Here is a 27,161-nt window from a genome sequence, read left to right as displayed (position 1 = left end):
CCTGATTTGCAAAAATTGATGCGTAAAATTTCAAAATAGCAAAATGTAATTGTTACAATATTAACGTGTGGTTTAGTGCTCTATGCAGTAGAGCATGGTACCTTGCAAATTTGGATCCTTCACCATTTGTAATGGTTACTGTAATCTACTTCAATGTTACTTGAACCGAGCAGGTCCTAGTTTTCAGACTTGAATCCTCTAGAGCAGTTAAACTGCTGAAGTTCCTTCAGGGCAATTCTCCCCTCCTCCATCTCTCTTGGAAAGATGGTGACTTTCCAGTTGACTACCATGCTCATTTATCTGGGCAAAACTCCCAGTCTGCTCCCGTCTTCCTGCATTATTCTGGATCAGGGTTTCTTCATCGCGCATCAATTATTTCCCGCGGAGCGAACTAAGGTGTTAAGCACTGCCAAGGCCAGACACAGACCTGGATTATTTCCTTTTTCCGTGCCAAGCACCTCTCCAGCTAAACACTTTTTTCATCTGTCACGCCTGCTTATTCTTGATATTCAATTTTCTGCCACAGTCTTCGCTACTCTAGTCGTTAGATGCCTGGCCAAAAATAGCTCACATTTTTGCTTAAACAATAACGGCCGCGCAGATTTTATGGTCAGATTTGTCTCGTCATAAGACCACGCCTCCAAACTAATGAGGCGGGATACACCCGAGGAGTTCGGGGTGGAGGAGCTGTGGCGGAGAGAAAGCTTCGGAGACTTGTCTAGGCGGGACCACCCAACCCACAGGGATCCTGTCTGCGCACTCCGGGAAGTTTGGACTCTTACCGCAGCTTCCGGACCCGCCTCTCTGCCAGCACCGGAACTCGCTTTCCCAGCAGGCCCCGCGCGGTGCGGCGCTCGGCGGCGAGCTCCGGGTCCTGTTACTGCAAGCTCCGCGAGCCCGGCAGCGGCCCCACCCCCTGACTCCCAGCTCCTTCCCCGACTCCCGGGAGTTCCAGTCCCGACTTCCAGCTCCCCAGCCCCGCCCCCAGCCGCGCGCGCTCTCCTTGCCACGCCCTTGTCCCCCCGCGTGCAGCCGCTACAGCCAATGAGGTTCGGGGCCGCGTGCGCAGATTCAAACGGCGGCTCTTGAGGGAGGCTGGGCGCGAGATTCGGCGGTGCGGACAAAACCCTGCAGGAGGCTGCGAGCCCTGCAGAGCTGCTCCCTGCGGGGTGAGGGTGGGGGGTCGGCGCCCGCCGTGGAGCTGAGCTGGGACCGCAGCGAGGAGGCTGAGAGGCGGCGGGAGGGACCAAAGGAGGGCAAGAGCGTGCCTGCTGACATGTTGGTGGCATCCCGGGCCGGGCAGGGCCGGGGCTAGGAGTAGCGCTGCGGGCCGGGGGCGGGTCGCGGTCCGCCCCTCCGTCCATCTGTCCTGCTGGGAACGTGCGTTCCACTCTTGGTCGCCTCGGAGTGGGAGCGAGGGAAGCGGCTGGAGGGTCGAGGACAAGGAGCATTTGCTTGAGGCTGGAGGAGGCTGAAGTGCGTCCCCGCCCAGCCCGCGCCTATGCGGTACTTGAAGGATGGCGAAGAGGTCGCGCAGGTGGGTGACATCCCTTTGACGCAGGCCTGTTGGCATAGTGTCGGCTCAGATTCTCTTCCTTTTCTCAGTGCGTCCCCATCAGGTCCTCCCCAGCTGGGGCAGAGGCTTTCTTTCCCGCTGCTCCTCCGCCGCTTCGGCCCGGCCGGCCGCCCGGCCGGATCGCAGCCGAGACGTGTGAAGAGTTGGGGACCACTATGTTTAAGGCGCAGAAAGAGAGTAACAAATGCTCACGTTGCTCTTTTGGAGTTGATTCTCCCCACAGCGCACGTCCAGACTCCGATCTCGCTCAGCCACTTCTTGGTCGGAGTTTGTTGCCAGGTAAGTCTGTGCGCTTTTGGGGAGGACCCTGCGCACGTAGCACTAGCACTAGTGTGCAGTCCGGACGACTTGAAAATGGTATTCGGAGAGACTCTTTTTTTCTGAACTACTGTACCAGTTAAAATAGGAACTATGCGATAAACCTGCGCTGGGACTCCTCCGCTATCTTTGCTTCCTTGACAGGTAGGGAAAATCCCCTCAGGAATAGCTGATGAGAGTGGACCTTTTCGATGTGTTCTGTGGTTACCAAACCAATGTTCTCAACTTTATATCTTTTTAATATCTTCTGTTGGCAAGATGTCACACTGTTACGACCAGTAGCTTGATCTTAAAACAATGTTTGACTCACTGAATATTTTTAGTGCCCGTGTTTGGCTCTGACTGTAACTAAGTGTTGCCCAGAGGTAGGGTGTATTTTTTTCTGTTGGAAACTTGCTAAAAGGAATTTACTCATCGAATTTTTATTTATATGTTGCTATAGTAGCTACACACTTTAGATGGCACAAAACTAGGGTATCTTTTGTCACTACTGTTAAATAAACCTTAAAAGATGTTTGGTAGGATTTACAAATGGTTTTGTTTATCTAGGTCCACAGCCTTAAAGTCTTAACTAGAGATGTGTTTCCAAAGTTTAAATTTACTACTAGGATTCATTCATTGCAGATTTCTGTTTAAAACTGGCAGTAGCTACACATAATATGTGTTGCTTTGTTCACTTATTTAGCATCTCCTGTATGTAGGGTATTTTCGCAGAAATCAACCAAAAAATGTATGATTAAGTCCTTGTTAGACTTATTTTGTGGCAAGTACAGTATAGGTCGAACTCTTGAGGTGGTACAAATAAACATATACACACCATAAACCCACCTCTAGAATAGGGTTTTCAGCCTGGTCACTATGGATATACTGGGTTAGATAATTCTTTGTGGTGAGGGGGCTGTCCTGTGCTTTGTAGCATGTTTAACAGCATCCTTGGCCTCTACGCAGTAGATGCCAGTAACACCCTGTTTCCCCAGTTGTGACAATCATATGTCTCCAGACTTTACCAAATGCATGTTGAAGGGGGGGCAAAATCACCCAGGTGAGAATTGCTGCTCTAATTAACTTCCTAATCTTCAAAAACAATATTGAAAGCTCCTGTAATTATGATTACTGAGGTACTAGTTTAGGCCTTTTCTTTTGGATTTTTAAATATATAAAATTTAAAAAATAAAGTTAACTTCATTAAACAAGGTGACACATGACTATGTCAAGTCAATAATGGAAGTTTGTGTATGTTCATTGTGTGGCATTATCTACCTATACGTATTGATGTTAATCTTATTTGAAAGAATGTCTTCAGCATTTAGTTATGTTTAGACAGGGATGCTTGAATGTCAGAACCCTGCCTTCTCCAGTTATTTTGTCTGTTCTCTTCATAATAATAGACTAAGAAAGGAGAAGTGATTTAATGACTAATTTGCCTGTGTAGGTGGTTTTCTTTTATTGATGGTACTGTGAGCCCTGAAATCTAAACATTAATTGTAATGTTGACTTTTGTTCTTCTCAGCTGTATGAGTTGAAATGATTGTAGAATGATTTAAAAAGTAGTAAGACTGGAGTAATTAAATGTTGGCGGGGGTGGGGGGGTGGGGGGTGAAGCTATGTTCCCTATGGAAGTATAGAGGTAGAGGATGTGGTGAGAAATCATCATCTCTGAATGGTGTGTTTCTTAGGGTCTTCATACTTGAATGTTTCATGCTCTAAATTATATTGCTTATATATGAAAATAGGTCTTATTTATCTTAGAAGATAATAAAATGTTAAATGTTTTGAAGGAGAAATTATTTCTTGGGTAAAGTCTAGTCTCATGCCTCTTGCCTAATATTTTAATAACTATGAATCTAATTTATAATTGAATGAGAAAGGAAATAATTTAGTCAATTTAAGATCTCTACTATACAACTGTTTAAGTATTTGAGCAAATTGTATACTTTGCTGCAGAAAAGTTTTACATAAGACTATGGGCATAAATTCTGTAGTATACTTTTTATGTATAATATGGGAAAAAAGGAGTAAAAAACTACCTCAGGTTGAAACTGAAGGATGTTGCTCTTTTGATTTTGTTTTAGATGGCTGTAGTATCTCTGAGTTACATAAAAGAAAAGTCTCATTTAGTTTTCTGACTTTAAGTAGTTTTATATCCCACTGGGGGTTTCAGGTATATAAACTTGATCTGTAACTGTACTAAACTGGAAAGGTAAAGGCCAGATTTTGCATTGGAAAATGTTTTTCATTGGTTATATGCATGTGGGAGGGGTTGTTTCCAGCAGAATGAGTGTTATGAGTGAAAAGAATACTGAAACATGAGAACTGATTTTTCAATCAGCTTTGTTATTAACTAGCAATATTGTTTTAGGAAAGCAAGTGAACTCTATATCCCAGTTTTTAAATCTGTTAATTATAGGGGTTTGGATTTTATGGCCGTTATGGTAACTTCTAGATTTAATATATATTCTGTTCTGAACCCTTTTGTAATCATCGTTGCTCATTTAAAAATATATACACTAATGGAATAAAAAGGAAAAAAAATCTCTCATTATTTTTGTTTATCAGTAGTTAAGGTAAAATTCCCTTCAGTATTTATTTCTGGATTGCTATTAATAGTGGTCAAATGAAGTAAAATTTGTCTTACTATAATGAAGCTAGTTTGCAGCCCAGGTTTGAAAAGAAAATATTCATGTATGCAGTACATAATATTAACCACTGGGTGGCCTGTTTTCACTTTATTAAATCAACCTGGTAAATTTTCATATCTTGAATTCAGTTGGACTTTAAAAAATGTAGAATTACCCTGTTAAGGCAGTATAATAAAGATGTAATTTTGGATTTTGATAAAAATTTCAGGTTTGATGCAGTTTGTAGTTTATATTATGTTCAAGTTGAAGTGATTTTATTAGAGCCAATTTTATAGAACAATTGATAAATCTCTAATTTCAAACCAGTGGTTTCTTTTCAAATAAAAGTAAATTTTAAAAAATTCTCAAATTCTTCCTTTCAATACCTTATATTACTCTTTTTAGATGGGATAATTAGTGTCCTTTAAAATTGAACCTCTCCCTAATGTTTTATTTTAATATTGTCAAGTATTTTGTGTTAATATTATCAAGAATAGTTTGTGTATTATTTCACAGGGTAAGTTACGACTGTAATATCCTATTAGGTCATACCTAGTGTAGAGTTATTCTTAACCATTTTCCTGGTGTAATGAGTCATAGTATTTATGTGTGTATGTGTGCATGCACTTCATTTTGCTATTTCATAATCATCCTAATCATTTCATTCATAATAAAAAAAATCTTTTCATCTGAATGTAGTGCTTAGCTTATATATCAGACAGTTATAGAGTAAGTATTTTCTTTGACTTAAAAAATAGAACTAGTGGAGTAATTTTGGAAACCAAGTCCTGGATGAAGATTCAGAAACTAAATTCCTCTTCTCTTTTTGCTTTGTGATTGGAGAAATAATTTCACCCATTTTTGCTGTCTTCTAGATCAATAACTCTAGATTAAAATGGCTTATTTGTTTATAAGGTAGGGAATGGATTTTATTTAGTTACTATCATTATTGATTGCTGTAATATAGAAGTGCTTTAAAGATGATACTGAAAGGCCGAAAAATAGGACAGATTTGTTTTGATGGTATCTAACCATTATTAAGCAATGGGACTTTTTTAAATTGTTAAATGGTGGAAGTGGACTATTGGTGAGATTACTTGTGGGGTTTTATCCCTTTTTTTTTTTTTTTGGCAAATTGTAGGCATTCTCAGGCATCATTCTGTTGTAACTAGTGATATTGATAGTTTTCTAGGATCTTACTCTGTCACACTTATTTAAAAGTTACATCATCCTTTAACAATTACTAATTGTTAATATTACTAATTAGTAATTACAATTACTAATACAGAAATAACTTTATGCTAAAACTAAGAAGTTGATAGGTGGATAGACTCTAGGAAAGTCCCAGTGGTAGAGAGATGATTCTAAGAATTCTACTTTAATCCTCCCTCATACTCACACACTCAAAAAACCCAGTTTCCTGAACTTTGACTGGGCTGTATAACTCTGTCTGAAACTGATGACCATGCTGATGCAAAACAGAGAATGAAACCGCATGTAGAAATAGAAATTTCTCACAAATCAAGAGTATGGTTAAAAATAAGGCAGAATTTTAACGTTGAACAAGTTTTCAGGAAAATTGCTCCTTGGAAACTAATCTTTTGACCAGAGTAACATCTTTGGACTCATATCCTTAAAATATTTTGATAAGAACCCACAGTGAATTTTGTACAGATTAGGTGTGATATAGATTTTTTTTTTGAGTACTCAAGATTTATATAGGCAGTTCCCCAAATTAAATATTGTTTTGGTCCAGAAATAACCCATTTTTTAAAAGCTATCTCAAATATACTATTGTGGAAGCTGTTGCAATCTGAGGGGAAGGCAGAAAGAGGTGAAGCTGTGAAGAAAGCACGACTGAATCCTGTTTGGGATGGCAGTGTTGGTAGAAACAGTTTTAGGAAAGGTTAGGCATTATTAGTAGATAGCCTAAAGAACCCATTCTGTACTGAATTCTACCGCTTGGAGGTGCATTTGGATTTTTAATGTCCTTTTTAATAAGTGGGAAGTAAAAGTAAGGGAGATCATTCATTAATCATTAATTTTAAAAATGTTGTAGGTACTGTGCTTGCTGCTGAGAGGTGACTGTATCAGATATGGCCTTTGTACTCCTTAACCTATTCTTTGCTTGGTTGGGAAGGTTGGCATATGTGATGAGCATTAAAGAGTGAAGGTTAGAGGTCATGAGTATATACAAATTGGATAGAAAGCTTTAATTTAGTGTTTTATCTGGTTTGGTAGCCTTAGGAATTTATGAAATCATTGGATCCTGAACCATCTCCATTTTAACAGTTTCCTATTGGCTAATCAGGTGATATTTCTGATAGCTAGAGATGGCAGCAAATAACAGGTATTAATTTAAACTTTTATTTTCAGATTAGTTCAACAAAACAAGCATATACGAAAGTGAGACTGGCCGATTATTGTTACGAACAGTGGCTATAGGGAGAGAGCATGGGAATGTTGAAATGTGTTGAATTGAAGCAGGGATAGATAGACAGCTGTACAGATAGAGGACTTGGGGATCTTGGTGTCTTGTTTGGTTAGATATGAAGAATTTTGGTCCTATAGAATTGATAAATCAAGGGGGAATCAAGTTCCTGCAAAGGATCTGTAGACAGTATATGTTAAATCAGGCCTTCATTTTTCAGTTTTGTAAGAATTAAACTATGTGTAGTTATTAGGAACTGCTCACATGTTCTTAAATATATTACATCAAGATTAAACAAATCATCAAATGTTAACTGTTTGAAATCTGAGTGAATTTCTGGATAAGAGGTGAAATAGAAATAATCTGGGGCGCCTGGGTGGCTCAGTGGGTTAAGCCTCTGACTCCGGCTCAGGTCAGATCTCATGTTCGTGGGTTCAAGCCCCACATCAGGCTCTGTGCTAACAGCTCGGAGCCTGCAGCCTGCTTCCGGGTCTGTGTCTCCTTCTCTCTCTGCCTCTCCCCCTCTCATGCTCTGTCTCTCTCTGTACCAAAAATTAAAAAAGAAAGAAAGAAAGAAAGAAAGAAAGAAAGAAATAGAACTAATCTTGAATATTACTGGTGTTTCAGGCTATGCACATAATACTAATATTGAACTACCTCTCTGTGCCACATCCTCCATGAGGTATTTTATGTGTTTTTTCACTTAATTTTATCCTTAAAGAAGCACTATCAAGTAGGTGCTCATTTCACTAGCAGGTAAACTAAAGCCCTGAGAGGTTAATAAGTCCAAGGATCCAAAATAAGTAGTTAAGTTATAACTAGAACCTGGTTCTTCCAGTGTCTTTGGTGTCTTCCAGCTTCTTGGGATCCTCTTCCCTATTTTTCCAGTGTGTGGTAGTGTAGTGGTTAAGTAGTGGATTTTGGAGTTCAGTCATGCTATATTTGGCTTAACTATGGGCAAGAAGTTACTTTTCTAAGTAAAAGTCTCCCTAGTCTGTAAAATGAGAATAATAATATTTCCTTCTTGGGGTTGTGGGGTTTTAAGAGAGAGATTTCATAGACAACCTAATGTCTGGCACTTAGAAAGTTTAAATAAATATTAGCTCTTGTTATTTTCAGATGCTCATGACTGTATTCAATCTTCTAACTACTCAAAATCTTCTAATTCCGTTTGTTATAAAGACCCGCCTTCTTCTCTTGGGATTTGTGCTCTCATGGCTTTAATTGTTCTCTGTATGCTGGTGATTGTCAAAACTGCGTGTCTGCCCAAGGCCTCCTTCCTGAGCTGAAGATCTATGCGCCCAGTTGCCTTCTAGAGCTGCTCAACCCATAGGATAGCCACTTCCCACATGTGGCTATTGAGCTCTTGAAATGTGATTTGTCTGAATTGTGATGTACTCTAAGTATAAAAACACACTAGATTTTTGAAGACTTTAGTGAGACAAAAGGAATGTCACGTAGTTCAGAATTATGTTGATTTTGTGTTGAAGTGATCATTTTTAATATATTGGTTAAATAATATAATTAACATTATTTTGACCTCTTTCTATTTGTAAAATTGGTTACAAGGAAATTACATATATACAAATTACATATATATTTATATTGGCCTGCTATTCTAGATATCTCCACTTGTATATTTCTCAAGTGCCTTGAAATTAGCTAGTCCAAAACCGCCTGAGACTTTCCTCATTCTCTTCTCCCTCCCAAAATTCTGTTTTTCCTTCTATTTTTCATTTGGTGGATAGCTCTGTTTATGCTCCCAAAGCCAGAAGTTTTGGAGTCATCCTTGTTTCCTTGCAAAATCTTTTTGTTTCTACTTTATTTTTTTAATTTTTTTTATCTTAATGTTTTATTTTTGAGAGAAAGAGAGATAGTGTAAGCAGGGGAGGGTCAGTGAGGAGAGGAGGGGAGAGACACAGAGAAGGGAGACACAGAATCTGAAGACAGGTTCCAGGCTCTGAGCTAGTTGTCAGCACAGAGCCCAAAGTGGGGCTCGAACCCACGAACTGTGAGATCATAACCTGAGCTGAAGCCAGACGCATAACCAACTGAGCCACCCGGGTGCCCTTCTACTTTTTTAATAGTTGTTATTTTCATGCACTTCTTTCTCTTTCCACTATTATTACTTTAGGTTGTTTATTGTTTTATGGTTTCTTGATTTTGGTTATATTTAGATCTCTTCTACTCAAGGACATAAAAATATGGAATTCTACCCTATTTTTTTAAAAGTTCATTTATTTGCTGTTGGCTCCATAGCTCAGGGGTTAGAGCACTGGTCTTGTAAAAGTTCATTTATTTATTTTGGGAGAGAGAATGTGTGGAGGCATAGTGTATGTGCTCACACAGGGGAGGGAGAGGGACAGAAAGCAAGGGAGAGAGAATCCCAAGCAGGCTCTACGCTGTTAGCACAGAGCCCTATGTGGAGCCCAATCCCACGAAATGAAATTAGATCATGACCTGAGCCAAAATTGAGTTCAGTGCTAACCGAGTCACCCAGGTTCCCCTACCCTGTGTTTTTTTAAGTTTGTTTTTTCTTGAACCAATCTCTACACTCAACATGGGACTAAAACCATGACCCTGAGATCAAGAGTTGCACACTTTTCTGACTGAGCCAGCCAGGCGCTTGGGCCTATTCTATTTTTTTAAATAGGACTGTTATGGTTGCATGTAAAAAATTGTTTTGTAATTAAAAAAACCTTTTTTAAAAATTTATTTTTGAGAGAGAGAGAGAGAGAGAGGCAGCATGAACGGGGAGTGTCATAGAAAAAGGGAGACACAGAATCCAAAGACAGGCTCTAGGCTCTGAGCTAGCTGTCAGCACAGAGCTTGACGCAGGGCTCCAACTCAGCAACCGCGAGATCATGACCTGAGCCGAAGTCGGATGCCTAACTGACTGAGCCACCCAGGCGCCCCTGGTTGCCTTTTTAAAAATATATGTGCTTCATCCAAAGTTTTTATTTTAAAGCAGGATTCAACATTTGTTTTTCAAAATAGCTACCCTGTGTCTTACCATTTATTGAAAAATCCATCTTTACCCCACTGATTTGATATGTTACTGTTAAAAATTTACCCAATTCCCATTTGGCTTTTATTTTTTTTCTGAATGTTTTATTCTCTTCCATTGATCTGTGTATCTGTTTGTGTGCCAATTCTATTGTTTTACTTATTGTTTCTCTACAGTATGTCTTCATACTGGGTAGTGCTAATTGCTTATTTTTCCAGATGAACTATAGAATCAGCATGTCTAAATTCCTCTGAAAATATAATTATATTTTTATTTAATTTAAATTTATTAATGGGAGGATGGATATCTGTAACTCTGTTCCTATCCAGGAATGGGGTCTGAATGTTTTTCCATTTGTTCAGGTCTAATGTATCTCACAACAGTGTTTTGTTGTTTACTAAATTTTGATCTTGTATATTCAAATTGTTTCTACATATTTTATATTTTTTGTTTTTGTTATTGGTAATGTTAATGGATCATTTCTTCCATTGTTCTTTTAACTGGATATGACAGTGCTTTGTATTTTACCCTTACCAGTGTCAGGCCCTATTAATTTCTTACTTGGGTTTTTGTAAAAAATTACTAATTAGTCTTCCTTCCTCCATTTCTCCACAGTCCTGCCAGTGATTATTCTGAAACATGAGATAGTTGTGTTTTACTCCCTTACTTAAGGTCCTTTAACCCTTCAGGATAAAGGTCAAATAAAGAATAAAACTCAAACTCCTCAGCATGAGATAAAGGTTTTCTCTTGACCCGTGGTGGCATATCATCTCTTGGTGTCAGTAAGAACTATAGCTACTCTCCATTGTATGGCCCTTACTTTTTTATATCTTGGGTAATCTAATTGGACGTATGTTGTTAGGCTGGGTGGCTTCTTCAGTCATACCTGTATACACAGATTCAATGAAATTCTTGATTTCACAATTATGTTTTTTTCTATGTTTACATATTTATTTTGAGAGAGAGATTGCACCTGTGCTCTGCACAGAAGCAGTGGAGAGAGAGGAAGAGAGAGAATCGCAAGCAGTTTCCATGCTGTCAGTCCAGAGCCCGATGGGTTTTATTTCATGAACCATGAGATCTTGTCCTTAGCTGAAATCAAGAGTCAGATGCTCAACCACCTGAGCCACCCAGGCACCCCCTTAATTGTGTATTTTTGTGTGTGTGTCTGTGTGTGTGTTTTTTTTTTTTTTTTTTAGTGAGGATGAGGATGATGACCTCCAGTATGCTGATCATGATTATGAAGTACCACAGCAAAAAGGATTGAAGAAACTCTGGAACAGAGTGAAATGGACAAGAGATGAGGTAATTACATGATAAAGTTTACTAATTTCATACTTGTATTTATTGGTTAATAACAACATTTAATAAAGAAATTAAAAATATTGAAAAGCAAAGCATGGGAAAAGTTATTCATCAACTGATGTGCACATATTTTTCTTCCACCAGAGGTGTGAATAGTGGTATGATGTTGAGACTGACAGAAATGGGAGAGCTTGTATTATAGTGGCTTGTTCTACAAATGGTCATCAGATATGACATGAAAGAATTAGAGAGTTATCTGTATTTAGCCATAGAGGAATAGGTGAGGGAAAGAAAGCTTTCTAATTTTCACACCTATTTTAATAGGATGATAAGTTAAAGAAGTTGGTTGAACAACACGGAACTGATGATTGGACTCTAATTGCTAGTCATCTTCAAGTGAGTGAAATATTTTCTTATATTTGTAACATAGATGATATAAGCCATTGGGTTAAATTTGCTGCTTTTCAGAAATGCATCTTCATTATGTTAGACTTAAGTTTCCTTTCTAGAAACATTTCTGTTTTTCTGATCTTCCTATAGTAGCCAAAGTCTTAAAAAGGCTGATTTTTCTAGCAATTAGTTTGTATAGGGGCCTAAAAAGATTACTAATCTAAAATGAAAATACTAGGTTTGGGTAGGGCTTTATAAATATTTGCTGATAAATGTTAAAACATTCTGAGAGAAGTTAAATATATGGAAATCTTTTGGCAGCTAATCAGTAAAATCAGAAAAAGCTCTGTTGAAAAGTTTGTCAACCAATATTTACATTTTAAGGTGTTATTGATCTTTAAAAGAATTCTACTTACTGTCCATCATACTATCCACATACTGCTCATTAGTATGTAATATTGTAATTTATAAAGTGTTTTCCCATATTTTACTTTTGTTCCTTATTACATTAAAAGTAGGGAGGCAAAATAGTTATATTTGAATTTCTGTTTTGACGACCGTGGATATCAGAAACCAGATTACCTATGTTCTTTCTAAATTGTTATGATGCTTTTTAACATAACCTGAAGATTGAGACCAGATAGTGGAAAGAGCATAAGTTTTGGAGTCAGTCTGATCTATATTCAAGTGTCAGCTCTACTAGCTGTTTGGTCTTAGAAAAATTACGGAACTTCTTTGATTTTCAGCTTCCTTGTCTATAATATATAAACAATAGTACTTGTTTTTGTAATATTGTTGTGAGAATTAGAAATGACATATAGGATGTTGGGCATATTTCCTAACATTTTAGCAGGTGTTAGATAAATGGAAGCTAAATTAGAAAAGTTATTTATATCAGCTTTACCAGTTTAACTTCAGTGGTATAGCAGCAAATGAGATGAACAGAGAAATGCTACAAGGACATACAGGAACACAGTCTGATTATTTTGAAGAAAATGAGAGCCTAAAAAATGGATCAGCATTTTGATGTTTTGAAGCCATAAATGAAGAAACTCAGTTTAAATGAAAATAATTTGAGGTCCACCAGGCACAAAGACGGTGACTGGTAAACAAAGTATTTGTATTTATCCCTTTATATGCTTCTGATATTTTTGTAAACTCTAAATCATTTATGAAGTTAAGTGTTTTTTTTTTTATTATTTATTATACATGGTAGGAGTTACTAGGCCATGAATTGAATAAGGCTTCATTTGTTAATGATATTTGGAGTTTGAAATGTTTCCACATAAGGTTTTCTTATCCTAGTAAATTCCTTTTCCTTTTAAGCTTCAATACTTAAATAATTTGACTGATATGTAATGCACATTTTTCATATAGATATGTCTAGGTTTTCTTTTTTAATGCGTATTTTTGAGAGAGACACACACACAGAGTGTGAGCAAGGGAGGGGGCAGAGAGAGGGAGACACAGAATCCAAAGCAGGCTCTGAGCTGTCAGACGTTGGGCTTGAACTCATGAACTGCGAGATCATGACCTGAGCCGAAGTTGGATGCCCCACTGACTGAATCACCCAGGCTCCCCTAGTTTTTTCTTGATGATTTGAAAGTCATCATTTATGAAAATCATTTAAATACCGTGCACCGGTCTAGTAATGCCTTCAGGGGTTTTTAAATTGTATAGATTTAAGTACTGCTATACTATATGGATACAGACTGTTTTGCTATTTGAGTTCATCTGTCTATTTTGTATAGTTTTCTCAATCTTAGATACATTTTTTTTAATGTTTATTTTTGAGAGACCAAGCACAGGTGAAGAAGGGGCAGAGAGAGAGAGAAGGAGACAAAATCCAAAACAGGCTCCAGGCTTTGAGCACAGAGCCTGATGTGGGGCTCGGACCCACAAACCACAAGATCATGACCAGAGCTGAAGTCAGACACTTAACTGACTGAGCCACCCAGGTGCCCCGATACATTTCTTTATGGTAGTATCTCTGTTACAGTTTTGCATTCTGCTGTGTAATAAGGCATGGTGTAGAGATGCATACTTAAAAATATATAGTCTAAGCCCTGCCAGTGACTTTAATTTAAAAATGAATTGAGACACAGACATATAAGTTAAATATTACAATTTAAAGAATGTTATTGAATGCATCATTCTTGAAGACTTTCTTCTTGAGTTTAGGCTGACCTGCTTTCAGGAAGAAGTTGTTCAGTAACAAAATTATCAATTCTTTCAGAATCGTTCAGATTTTCAGTGCCAGCATCGATGGCAGAAAGTTTTAAATCCAGAATTGATAAAGGGTCCCTGGACTAAAGAAGAAGATCAGAGGGTAACATGTTCATATTTTTCATTCTCACTGTGTAGGTGGAATGGCTTTTTTTCTTCCTAACATTATTTTGTCACAAAGGATATGTTTAAATCACTTTGATTTAGGGCGGAGGGATGCTGCTTTTAGTAGAATTGAAAGTTGAGTGTCTTGAAATGTAGTTTTTCTGAATTAAGTCAAACCAAGTACAATACATGTAGCATTTCTTTCTGTGAGTTTAGTTTACAGAAGGAAAAATGTCATTAGCTTATTCATCTTATTTAGAGCTTATTTCATCTGGTAACATGATAATGTGAGGAAGTCATTCTTAACTTTCCCTCCCCCCAAAATAAGATAGATACCACAGCACTGTATTTTTAAAAGGTTTGATGATTTAAAAACTAAGGTGATTCTTTGTGTTATAAAAATCTGAGAAGATTGGGAAAGTTGCTGCCCTCCACTAGGAATTGGCCTTTAGTTCATGCTCTTTATGGCAGAGAAGTTAATAGGGTTGAAGAATTAGAGCATTTTTTCCTGCTAAAAAAAGTTTACTAGGCTCAGAACTGATATAATTTACTTGATGGTCAGTGATCGTTTTTTGTTTTTTTTAAATTTTTTAAAAATGTTTTTAATTTATTTTTGAGAGCTGGAGAGAGACAGTGCGAGCAGGGGAGGGTCAGAGAGAGAGGGAGATACAGAATCTGAAGCAGGCTCCAGGCTCTGAGCTGTGAGCACAGAGCCTGATGTAAGGCTCGAACCCATGAACCATGAGATCATGACCTGAGCCGAAGCCGGATGCTTAACCGACTGAGCCACCCAGGCACCCCAGTGATCGGTTTTTATAATATGTTCTCTGTATGCTTTTAGTATGGGAAAGGAAGAAATGAAAAGACAATAACTTTGTAGATCCTTCTCTCTCCAAACTGATTTGGCCTTCAACTCAAGCTTTTTTAAAAAAAGTAGTAGAAAATCTTTAAGTCTCAACATTTTTACTGTTATCTTAAATTAATTTTCAGTGAAAACATTTTAACTTACAGGTAGCTTTAATTAGCACATTGTATTTTAGATAAGTTTGAGGTCAACGTTAGTACTTGACAAATGCTGAATGAGTATTATTAGTCTAGTTAACATCTGTCACCATATATAGTTACAAAACATTTTTTTCTTGTGATGAGAGTTTTTAAGATCTGACAGCTTTCAGATGTGCATCACAGTATTTTTATTTATTTTTAATTTTAAAATTTACTTATATTTTTTAAATTTATTTTTGAGAGAGACACAGAGTGTGAGCATGGGAGGGGCAGAGAGAGGGAGACACAGAATTTGAAGCAGGCTCCAGGCTCTGAGCTGTCAGTGAAGAGTCTGATGCGGGGCTCAGACTCATGAGATCATGACCTGAGCCCAAGTCAGACACTTAACCAACTGAGCCACCCAGGCGCCCCTGCATTAGAATATTAACTATAGTCACCCTGCTGTACATTGCATTCCCATGAATTACTTATTTTTAAAAAGGTAATGCTTTTTAAATATTTGTTTTTTCTGTTTCTTAGGTTATTGAATTAGTTCAGAAATATGGGCCAAAAAGATGGTCTTTAATTGCAAAACACTTGAAAGGAAGAATAGGCAAGCAGTGTAGAGAGAGATGGCATAATCATCTGAATCCTGAGGTAAAGAAATCTTCCTGGACTGAAGAGGAGGACAGGATCATCTATGAAGCACACAAGCGGCTGGGAAATCGTTGGGCAGAAATTGCCAAACTGCTTCCTGGAAGGTGCTTACATAAATGTATATACATTTTCCTGTACTTAAACTTGATCTTTATTATGTTACTATTAAATATATTTGCAAGTACCCCATGACTTTTAGTTTATTTATAATTGAATTTAGACAAGCAACCCTTTGGGCCTATTTGTAAGTGATAGAATTACTTTTTTTTTGTTTTGTTTTTTATTTATTTTTGAGAGAGAAATAGCACAAGGATGGGAGGATCAGAGAGAGGGAGACACAGAATCAGAAGCAGGCTCCAGGCTCTGAGCTAGCTGTCAGCACAGAGCCTGATGCGGGGCCCGAACCCATAAACCGTGAGATCGTGACCTGAGCCAAAGCCAGATGCTTAACCGACTGAGCCACCCAGGCATCCCTAGAATTACATCTTTAATGAAATATTTTATAGCAGTATTTGTGCAGTAAAATGATTGACCTTTAGATTATGTGAACATTTAATATACTTCCTAGATTGTTTGTTTATCAGTGCCAGTCCGACAGACCTTCTTTGCACAAACCTGGTTGGAATAGAATCTAAACTGAAGAAATATCTTTCATAGTGGATTCTATGCACAAGACCAGAGAATAGCAAATACATTGCCTGAAATAAACTATGGAAGTGCATTAGACAAAATTCAATTCTTAATTAATTATGGTATGATTCAAATCATGGGAGTAGTGTATATATCCATGTGGCTAAAATACAGAGTGTTCCCTCTGGGGAAGTGATATACCCCTACATACTATACATGTAAGTATACTATACATTGCACTGGTTCAAATGTTTCCCAATTGTAGAACAACCTTGGGAAAATCCATACCTCACTCAGAAGATACACATGGTTTTTTTCTTTTTTATTGCTATATTCTCTGTGTACTTCATAGTTTATAAAATGCTTTTACCTATATTTTTAATTAATTTTTATATATAAGTGAAATATGCAGAAGAAACAATGCTGTCTTTTCTTAATTGATAAGGAAATTAAAGAATAGTGTTAAGTTTTTTATGCAGGTTACTGAATCTGGTTTAGAAAATTCTGATGTTTTTCAGTCTTATATATCTCTTTACTAAGCTAGCTTGGTGCCTTTACATAAAGTACATTCTCAGTAAATGTATATTTTATGAAGGATGGAATTATTAAGTGGTAAAGCTAAATCTAGCTACCATCTGTCACCATCACACAATTACTACATATTATTAACTGTATTCCCTATGCTATACATTGTATCCCCATGTCTTATTTATTTTATAACTGGAAGTTTGTACTTTTATAGTCTCCTTCCCTATATTGCCCACTCCCTCCAGCAACCACCACATAGTTCTTTGTTTTGATGAGTCTGTTTCTGTTCTGTCTGTTCCCTTGTTTTTTGTATTTCACAGATAAGTGAAATTCTATGGTATTTATCTTTCTCTGACTGTTTTCACTTAGAATAATACCCTCTAGATCCATCTATGTTGTAGCAAATGACAAGATTTCATTCTTTTTTATGTCTGAGTCATATTCCATTATGTGTATATGTATGTATATCTTCTTTTCCCATATATATATGTATATGTGTATCTTGTTTTTCCATATGTATCTATATATCTATATCTATATATGTCTTTTTCCATTCATCTGTCAGTGGCCACTTGGGTTAGTTCCATATCTTGGCTGTAAATAATGCTACAGTGAACATGGGGGTGTGTATATCTTTTTGAATTAGTATTTTTGTTCTTTTCAGATAAATTCCCAGAAGTGGAACTATTGGATCTTATGGTAGTTTTACTGTTAATTTTTTTGAGGAAACTTCATAATATTTTTCCATAGTGGCTGTACCTTTTTGCATTCCCAACCATGCATGAGCGTTCTTTTCTCTCCACATTTTTGCCAACACTTGTTATATCTTTTTTTAAAAATTATTTTAGAGAGAGAGTACATGTGTGTGCCCAAGCAAGGGAGAGGGGCAGAGGGAGAGAGATTGGGGGGGAGAGAGAGAGCATCTTAAGCAGGTTCCATGCACAGCATGGAGCTGGTGTGGGGGCTCGATCACATGACCCTGGGATCATGATCTGAGCCAAAATCAACAGTCAGATGCTCAACCAACTGAACCACCCAGGTGCTCTGTTGTCTTTTTAACAGTAGCCATTTTGATTTGTGTGAGGTGATATCTCATTGTGATTTTGATTTGCATTTCCCTGATGATTAGTGATGTTGAACATCTTTTTGTGTGTCTATTAGCCATAGGCTTTTTTTTTTTTTAAGTAGGCTCCACATCCAGCATGGGGCTTGAACTTAGGACCCTGACTGAGATCAAGAGTTGCATCACCCTCTGAGCCAGCCAGGTGCCCTTGTCTGTGTATCTTCTTTGGAGAAATGTTCATGTTCTCTCCCCATTTTTTAACTGGGTTGTGACTTGATATTGAGTTGTATATTTTGGAAGTTAATTCCTATTGATTGTATCATTTATAAATATTCAGTAGGCTTTCTTTTTGTTGATGGTCTACTTCACTGTGCAAAAGCTTCTTAGTTTAATGTAGTCCCATTTGTTTATTTTTGTTTTTATTGTCCTTGCCCTGAGACAAATAAAAAAATCAATGTCCAAGGGCTAACAGCCTGTTTCCTTTGAGTAGTTTTGTGGTCTCTGATCTTATATTGAAGTCTTTGATCTATTTTGAGTTTATTTTTGTATATGATATAAGAAAGTGATCCATTTTCATTCTTTTGCATGTTCTTGTCCAGTTTTCCAAGCACCATTTATTGATGAGACTGTCTTTTTCCGATTGGATGTTCTTGCTTCATTTGTTGAAAACTAATTGACTATGGATTTATTTCTAGACTCTTTGATCTATGTTTCTGTTTTGTATCATTACCATACTGTTTTCATTACTGTCACTTGGTAATATAGTTTGAAATCAGAGAGTGATACTTCTAGCTTTGTTCTCTCTCAAGATTGCTTTGGCTCTGTGGGGTCTTTTGTGGTTCTATACAAATTTTAGGATTGTTTGTTCCAGCTGTATGAAAAATGTCATTGGTATTTTGGTAGGGATTGCATTGAATCTGTGGACTGCTTTTTGTAGTATGTACATTTTAATAGTCCCTCTAGTCCATGAACATAGCTTATCTTTCCATTTATTTGTGCCATTTTTTGTTTCTTTTATCAGTGTTTTACAGTTTTCAGAGTACAGGTCTTTCACCTACTTGGCACATTTATTCCTAGGTATTCTGTTTGATGCGATTGTGAATGGTATTGTTTTCTTAATTTCTTTTTGATAGTTTGTTATTAGTGTATTAAAAACACAACAGATTTCTATATACTGATTTAGTATATTGCAACTCTACTGAATTCACTTACTCTAATATTTTTTGGTTGACTCTTTTGGGTTTTCTATCTATAGTCATCCATCTGCAAATAGTGACAGTTTTAGTTCTTTTCAAATTTGGATGCCTTTTATTTCTTTTTCTTGCTATGGTTAGTTTGGGGAATAAGCTTAGGAATTCCCTGGGCTTGCATTATTATTAACAAGGCAAAAAGAATTACAAAGCCATAGGATGCTCACACCCAAGCTTGGGTAAACAAGATTAGGGACCCAGGATAGAGTTGGGGGGATGGAAAGGCCCCCAGAATAGAGAGGTCAGGGCAAAGACCCCAAAACAAAGGTATATGAGGTAAGGAAGATTAAGTATTCAGGGAGAACCCCCCCCCCCCAACTTAGTACCATAGCAGAAACCTGCTTTCACAGGAAGGAAGGACCAAATTAGGTAAACAGATAAATAGGGCTTTAGACTGCTGTGGGTGAAGATGCCCAGAGCAGAGCTGGTTGGCAAAAGAAAGGTGCCTTGTTAACCTTGAGGTTACATGCTCTGTCTGTCTTACCCCTAGGCCAGCTAAGATAAACAGACATGGTGCCTCATGTCTGCTGTTAACAACCATCTGCCCATCTGCCTGGCACCAGGATTTTGTTTTATATTGACCCAAACCCCTAATACCGTATATCTTTAAAACCCCTTTCCCTTATGCTCATGAGTTAATGTTCACAGATTCATTGTCTCTTTGTGTATGCCCATCATGTTTGTAAGCCTTCTTATCTTAATAAATATGAAGCAAAAACTCTTATTTGGGGCCCCTGTGTTTTCCCAGACGTTAGCCATCTCTCACATTTTAATCCTGCATCTGCTTTCTTGCTGGACAAGAAAGAACTTTAGACTCAGAGTCTGCAACAGGCTAGGACTTCCAAAACTGTGTTGAATAAAAGTGGCAAGAGTGAGCATCCTTGTCTTCTAGGAAGAGCTTTCAGTTTTTTACCATTGACTATGATGTTAGTTGTGCATTTGTCATATATGGCCTTTATTATGGTAAGGTATGTTTTCTCTGTACCCACTTTGTTGAGAGCTTTTGTCATAAATGGATGTTGAATTTTATCAAATAATTTTTCTACATGCATTAAGATAATCATATGATTTTTATCCTTTATTTTGTTACTGTGGTGCTGATTGATTTTGCAGATATTGAACCATCCTTGTATCTTTAGAATAAATCCCAACTGATCATGGTATATGATCTTTTTCAGAGAGTGCATGAGTAGGGGAGGGGGAGGTGGAACAGAGGATCTGAAGCAGGCTTTGGGCTGACTGCAGTGAGCCTATGTGAGAATTGAATTCATGATCTGAGCTGAAGTTTGACAGTTAACTAGCTGAGCCCCCCAGGTGCCCCTGATCTTTATATCTATAGCTGAATTTAGTTTGCACTGATGTTTTCTTCTTTCTCTTCTCTCCTTCCATGCTGCCACACTTTCAGTGAAAATGTAAGCCCCATGCAAGCAGGGACTTTCTTATTCACTGCTATATCTCCATTGTTTAGAACTTTGCCTGATCTACAGATGAATTAAAGTATTGGGGCTTCTGGGTGTCTTAGCCAGTTGAGTGTCTGACTCTTGATTTCGACTCAGGTTATGGTTTATGGGATGGGATTGAGCCCTGTGGAGAGCCTTGTCATTCTCTCTCTCCTTCTCTATCTGCCTCTGTCTCTGTCTCTCTGTCTGTCTGTCTCAAAATAAATAAACATTAAAAAATGTATCTAGTTTCATTGTAAAAATTTGTTTTAAGCACTTTGTAAATTTATACAGTGTTAAAATTTGCGGAGTCCTTCTTTTCTTTTAAAATTATACACTTTCATTTCTTAGGACTGATAATTCTATCAAAAATCATTGGAATTCTACTATGCGAAGAAAAGTGGAACAGGAGGGCTACTTACAAGATGGAATAAAATTAGAACGACCTTCATCTAAACTTCAACACAAACCTTGTGCGACTATGGACCATTTGCAAACCCAGAATCAGTTTTACATACCTGTTCAGGCACATATTTTTAATACCTTTATTATTAAAAAAATTTCTTTAGCTGCTATATAGGAGGATGTTTGGTTTCTTAATAAAACAAATACAACATATATTAAGGGAATAGATATTTAAGGGGAGTAGATATTTAAATTTCCAAACTGAAAAAAAATTGCCATAACTAGCTGTTAAACCAAATATTTTAGAAACAAACTCATTAAATTGTTTCCTTTTATAAGTAATTTTTATAACATCTAGTTAAGAAACTTATGTTTCTTAACTAGATGTACATTTCCTAATGCTATCATTCTTTGAATCATCATTTATGCCTAAGTGCTTATGGTCATCTGTGCTTTAACATCCATATTGCAGTTTCCTTTTTAAAAGTATTTTATGTAATTGCAGTATTGCTTATCTCTAACAGGTAACTGTGTATGAAATTATTTTAAGGAGAAAATAGTAAAAATATATTCATCATTTTGGGAGGTGTGGTAAATAATTGGTTCTTTGATGACACTCAGCTTCGCTTTTCTCCTAGTGCCAGTCAGCTAAGTGATGTCATTCTTTGTTTAGACAGGTGTGTTAGAGTAGAGATTACCCAAGTTCATAATGGGGCAAGCGCTATTTTCCTTACAGTGCTTTTTCTTATCTGCAAGACATTAGTTTAGGAGTTTTCATAAGGTTTGTTTTACATTTCTCTGCCTGTCTCTCATACCATTTTTTATGTTGAGCAGTTCTTGGTTTTTTTGTCACATAAAATGTAAAGATTAAGTCAGGACTTAATAGTGTCTACCAAAAGATAAAGTTTTGGTGTTAAAAATCTGTGGTTAGTATGCACAGATTCTATTTGAATTTACTTCATTAAATGTACATTTTTTTGACATTTTAAAGAACCAATTTAAAAATTTACTGAACCAATTTTAAAAGAACCAATTTAAAAAATGATAACATCTTAATTTATAAATAGGAAAACATGAAGACAGTATAGTTATCTACTGATAACTACCTTAAGGTTTTTATTGTCCGTTTCTTTGCATTTTTCTTTCGAGTCCTAGATTTCAGCAGCATAAGCTGAAACATTCTGCTTCTGTCTTAGGAAGGTTATCATTTAAATTTATTTTTTTAACTCATAGAAACATAGTCTTAAAAATTATTTGGGGCCACAGGAGTATTTAATGGTCTCAATCAAAATATATTGGAAAATAAGAATACTTCTTGTACTTTAAGAATTGTTTGTTGTACTTTTATATTTATTTTTAATTTCTTAATGTTTATTTATTTTTGGAGAGAGAGACACAGAGTGTGAGCAGGGGAAGAGAGAGAGAGACACAGAATCCGAAGCAGGCTCCAGGCTCTGAACTGTCAGCACAGAGCCTGATGCAAGGCTCAAACCCATGAACTGTGATATCATGACCTGAGCTGAAGTTGGCTGCTTAGCCTACTGAGCCACCCTTGTGCCCCTATTGTACTTTTACTAATTCTTGGAAGATTTATGTATTCATAATTCAACTCATTTAAACCACTAAAAAGATCATTCTAACCTTGATTTGAAAGAGTAAGATGGATTGGTTTGAAATACACTCACAGATTTAAATGAAAAGTTTGAGAAAAGTTTCTATCATTGGAAGTTTAGTGATAACTGATACAAACCAAGTATTGTGAAAATTAAATTATTTGTTAGAACTTGTATATGGTGATTCTGCAGCAGGTAGTGATTTAAGTGGGCCATTATGGAAGATAAACAATTCCATGTTTATATTTATTAGATATTTAGGTTCTTAAAAATACCTTCCCTTATATTTCATTCTACCAATGCACACTAAATTTGTGTGCAACTTCAAAATTCTTATTACAGCTGCTTTACAAAAGAAAGAAAATAATTCTTAGTCTGTTGTCAGAATATTAAAAAGCACATGAGTGATTCTGACTTAATAGTCAAGTATAGACAAGTAATAGAAGAAGCATCTGTTTTCATATCTTTTATGCAGAGATTGGCATGGGGTAGTGGTAGGAGTAGGAGATATGAATATTGGAAAATCTGCTTTAAGTCTGTCTTTCTGAGTGCTTCACATGAACCAACCCCTTCCTCTGAAAGATAAGAACACAATTACTTTGTCTTCTCCAGGAGGTAGAGCAGTCCTTCTGGGAGCAGAGTAAAAAAATAACTGGATGGATATTGTACATAATAGATGGACTGATTGGCTGGTAAATATAGGCCAGTAATTCTCATGTTTCCAGAAGAAGATATATCTTTCCTAAGAGTTACGACTTTTTGTTAGCAGATTCTAAGAACAAAAATGTAGCTACTGGAAATTATTATATGAATGAATTTTCAAACTTAACAGAGATACTTCATGAGTTTCTAATGTTGATACTTGTCAAGAATTTTTATGCTCTGCCTCAGATTTTTAAAATTTATATACTATTCTATACTAATTAGGATAATGTTTTAATTCCTTTTTAGATCCCAGGTTATCAGTATGTATCACCTGAAGGCAATTGTGTAGAACATGTTCAGACTTCTTCTGCCTTTATTCAGGTAACTTTTTATTTATAACAAACAAAACCTACTTTCAAACGTATATTTTGAAGGTCTAATAGTGCCTATTTCCTCATCCATAAAACTAGGACAAAAACAGTACTATCTGTTCTATTTACTTTGAGTATTATTACACTAAAGGAGAAAGTTTGTGAGTTTGAAAAATATAAGCTGTACAAATGTAAGGTGGTTGATAACCCCAGTAAGGTGTTCCTCTTTCTTCCAGTTCAAAGCATTCAGGTTGTGAATGGACGTAAGATTTAACACATTAAAACAGATTCTGGGCATACATTTAAAAATTAATATAGATGATACAATATAAGTTTTTTAATTTCTTTTTTAGAAACAATTCCTGATTCTGGGGCTTCCTGGCTGGCTAAGTCAGTAAAGCAATATGACTCATGATCCCAGGGTAGAGATTACTTAAAAAAATAAAATAATAAAATAAATTTCCCAAATCTTTTCTGTTAAATTGAAAATATTTGCTAGCATCTCTTTAGACCCCAGAGGGATTGTGATATTGAGCATTTGGGATTTAGTTGAATTAAGCTTTATTAGAGAAAATAGATTTTATGTTGCATAGAAGAAAATAAAAATTAGACTACTAATACTACTACTACTAATAATAAAGGTATTATTTAAGTTCTCTTTCTCTTTTGCTTATTTTAGCCATCCTTCATTGATGAAGATCCTGATAAGGAAAAAAAAATAAAGGAACTTGAGTTGCTTCTTATGTCAGCTGAGAATGAAGTTAGAAGAAAACGAGTTTCATCGGTAAGAAATAAGCCTAAGTGTTTAGATCTTGTTAGAAGCTTTTTTTGCTTTCATAGTTTTCATCAGCATTGACTTTCATATACTAACACACAGAAGGCATATTCAGTATGACTTCAGATTTTAATATGGACTTAAAATAGTTTTTCTAATTTGCAACTTTGAGGTTGCCTGATTTTGATATAAAACTCTTTGAACATATTTTACTGTGTTCTGTATTAAGATGATTTTTGAGTCATAAATGTCAAAGAGACTCAAGGTATGATTTTGTGTATATATATACACACACACACATATATAAAAACATATGTTTATATATATATATATTTGTAAAAATTGTGTGTGGTTTAGATTAGGCTTTGCTTTTATTTTAGACATTCCTTGTAATGATGGCTTTAATACAAAAAAGTTTGAAAAATATAGAACTTAATAGATTTATGTGCTTCAAAATTACTTTTATAATAGTCCTTGAACATTTTTTCCTATTTACTATATTAAGAATACAAATTCGGTAAGTTGGAAAAAAATTAATATCTTAAAAATATAGGAAAGGGAATAATTAAATTTTATATTCTTTGAAGACATTTTTATGTGGATGTTGGGCTTTGGTTATTGCATGTGAGAACTATTGTCTGGGATTTGGTTGATGAGAACACTTAGCAGTATTATATTAGGATAAATGGTAATCATCCTGGCTAAGTTAGGCTATGCTAGATGGATTAAAAGAAAAAAAGTTTATACTTAAACAACAGTTTTAAAAATTTAATATCCTGAGACTTTTTATATTTAGGTAAAGGTTATTCTTGGTTTGGGGCTTAATGAGGGGACTATCCATTTAGGGTGACTAGGAACTAATACAAAATTACTAAGTAAAATTACCTGAGATCTTGAAAGTTAGGAGACAACTGGTGATGTCTTTGTACCATTTAAAACAGTATTAATAAACATGACACTTGCTAACTGTAATAGATAAGATGTATGCCATAGGAAGCAGTTTTTGTTTTGAAACTGCAAAAACCGTGGGCAATAGGAATATCTGGAGTGCACTTATTTTTAAAGTTAGTGTTGGTTTTATTAAGAGAGTCCACATTTCTAGATATTTATTATCATGTTTAAATCACTTTTGATTGTCATTTTTTTTTTTTGAGAGAAAGAGCATGTGGGTGGGGAAGGGGCAGAAGGAACTGGGGAGAGAGAATCTCAAACAAGTTCCATGCTCAGCGTGGAGCTGGACGTGGGCTTGATCCCACAACTATGAGATCATGACCTGAGCTGAAATCAAGCGTCAGATGCTCAACTAACTAAGGCACCCAGGCGCTCCTACTTTTAATTTAACAGGAAGATATAACTAGCTAAAAGATGGCATTTTGCATATTTTAAATCTTTCATTCTAGAAAGATACTAATTTTTTTTTGAACTTGTTTATTTAAATACCACTCTTGTAAAGATCTGGTTGGAGAGTCTAGATTCTAGATGGAAGTTGTTACACCCAGTGGAGTAGAGTCCATACACATAAAGTGGGTGTGTAAAGTATTTATTCTTAAAAATTATGTGATAATAATTATTGTCATTTACTGAGTATCCATTATGTTGGAGCATTGTTAGATGTATTTTATGTATTCTTAGTAATCCTTATATTAACTCTATGAAGTTTGTGGTTTGTTGTTAGCAATTCATGTTCAGGTGTGTCTGAATGTAGCCCTGTGGTTTTTCCACTGGGCCTAGTGACTAGAATCTTTTCCCATCTCCAAACTTAAGTGAAATGCATATGGTTTGGAAGCTATCTCCAGAAAGTGACTGTAAACTTAGAAGTTGGTTATGCTAATAAAATAAGATTGCTTCAATTTCTTTATTTTGGAGAAACTTTAAAACAGGTGGAACTTACATTGCAACAATGTTGAAAACTGCTTTCACCTTGCTTAACTTGAGAAACTTAACATTTTGTTATCGCGAATATCTAGCACGGCCTAGCAATTTATTTTTTAAGTAATAGGTGCCATTTTTGAGTACTTCTTATGGACAGAACGGTATACTTTCTAAAATATGGTAGCTACTAGCCCCATTTAATTTTAAATAAAACATAATAATTCAGTTCCTTAGTTGCACTAGCCACATTTTGGTTGATCATATGACTAGTGGTTGGCTCTCATATCGAGCAGTTTCAGATGTAAAAACATTTTCGTCACCTCTGAGAGTTCTGTTGGATGGAGCTATTATTTTACATATTTTTCCCTAGTTTTATTAAGATATAATTGACATACAGCACTGTATGTCAGCATAATGACTTGACTTATACTGTGAAAGGATTACCACAATAAGTTTAGTTAACATTTGTCATCCAGTACAGGTACAAAACTATATTGAAAAAGAAAATAAAAAGGGAAAGACATTTTTTTCTTATAATGAGAACTCTTAGGATCCACTCTTTTTAAAAAATGTTTATGTATTTTGAGAAAGAGAGAGAAAGAGGCAGCGTGAGTGGGAGAGGGGCAGAGAGAGAGAAAGAGAATCCCAAGCAGGCTCCGTGCTGTCAGCACAGAGCCCAGTGTGGGGCTCTATCCCATGAACGATGAGATCATGACCTGAGTCACACACTTAACCAACTGAGTCACCCAGGTGCCCCTTAGGATCCACTCTTAACAACTTTCAAATTATATATTGTTTCTTAACAATGACTCTTTAAAGTCTCTTTTCAGTTTTTATTATGAGATACTGGGAAACTAAACTCAAAAGATGGCCCAGTGTACCTCTTTAGAGAGAGAAATACACAGTCTGTGACTTCAGAGGGTTTACTCTGCTCTGAGGACATGGACAAGAAA

At 36.3% G+C, this 27,161-nt stretch overlaps 1 protein-coding gene across 1 annotated transcript in view; it reads left to right on the top strand.

Moving 5' to 3' along the window:
• The first annotated feature begins 1,116 nt into the window (after window positions 1-1,116).
• The window catches only part of MYBL1 (MYB proto-oncogene like 1), a 38,729-nt gene continuing 12,684 nt past the window's right edge, over window positions 1,117-27,161 (top strand). The window contains exons 1-8 of the mRNA XM_029923921.1: window positions 1,117-1,537; window positions 11,150-11,255; window positions 11,580-11,651; window positions 13,882-13,974; window positions 15,501-15,721; window positions 20,879-21,053; window positions 23,497-23,571; window positions 24,241-24,345. Coding sequence (XP_029779781.1) covers window positions 1,518-1,537; window positions 11,150-11,255; window positions 11,580-11,651; window positions 13,882-13,974; window positions 15,501-15,721; window positions 20,879-21,053; window positions 23,497-23,571; window positions 24,241-24,345 — 867 coding nt within the window. The 5' untranslated portion in view covers window positions 1,117-1,517. The remainder of the gene's footprint in view (window positions 1,538-11,149; window positions 11,256-11,579; window positions 11,652-13,881; window positions 13,975-15,500; window positions 15,722-20,878; window positions 21,054-23,496; window positions 23,572-24,240; window positions 24,346-27,161) is intronic.

Source organism: Suricata suricatta, chromosome 15, assembly GCF_006229205.1.
Source record: "Suricata suricatta isolate VVHF042 chromosome 15, meerkat_22Aug2017_6uvM2_HiC, whole genome shotgun sequence".
NCBI classification, from domain to species: Eukaryota; Metazoa; Chordata; class Mammalia; order Carnivora; family Herpestidae; genus Suricata; species Suricata suricatta.
Note: the sequence above shows the minus strand (reverse complement) of the source record. Positions and strands in the feature narration are given on the sequence as shown.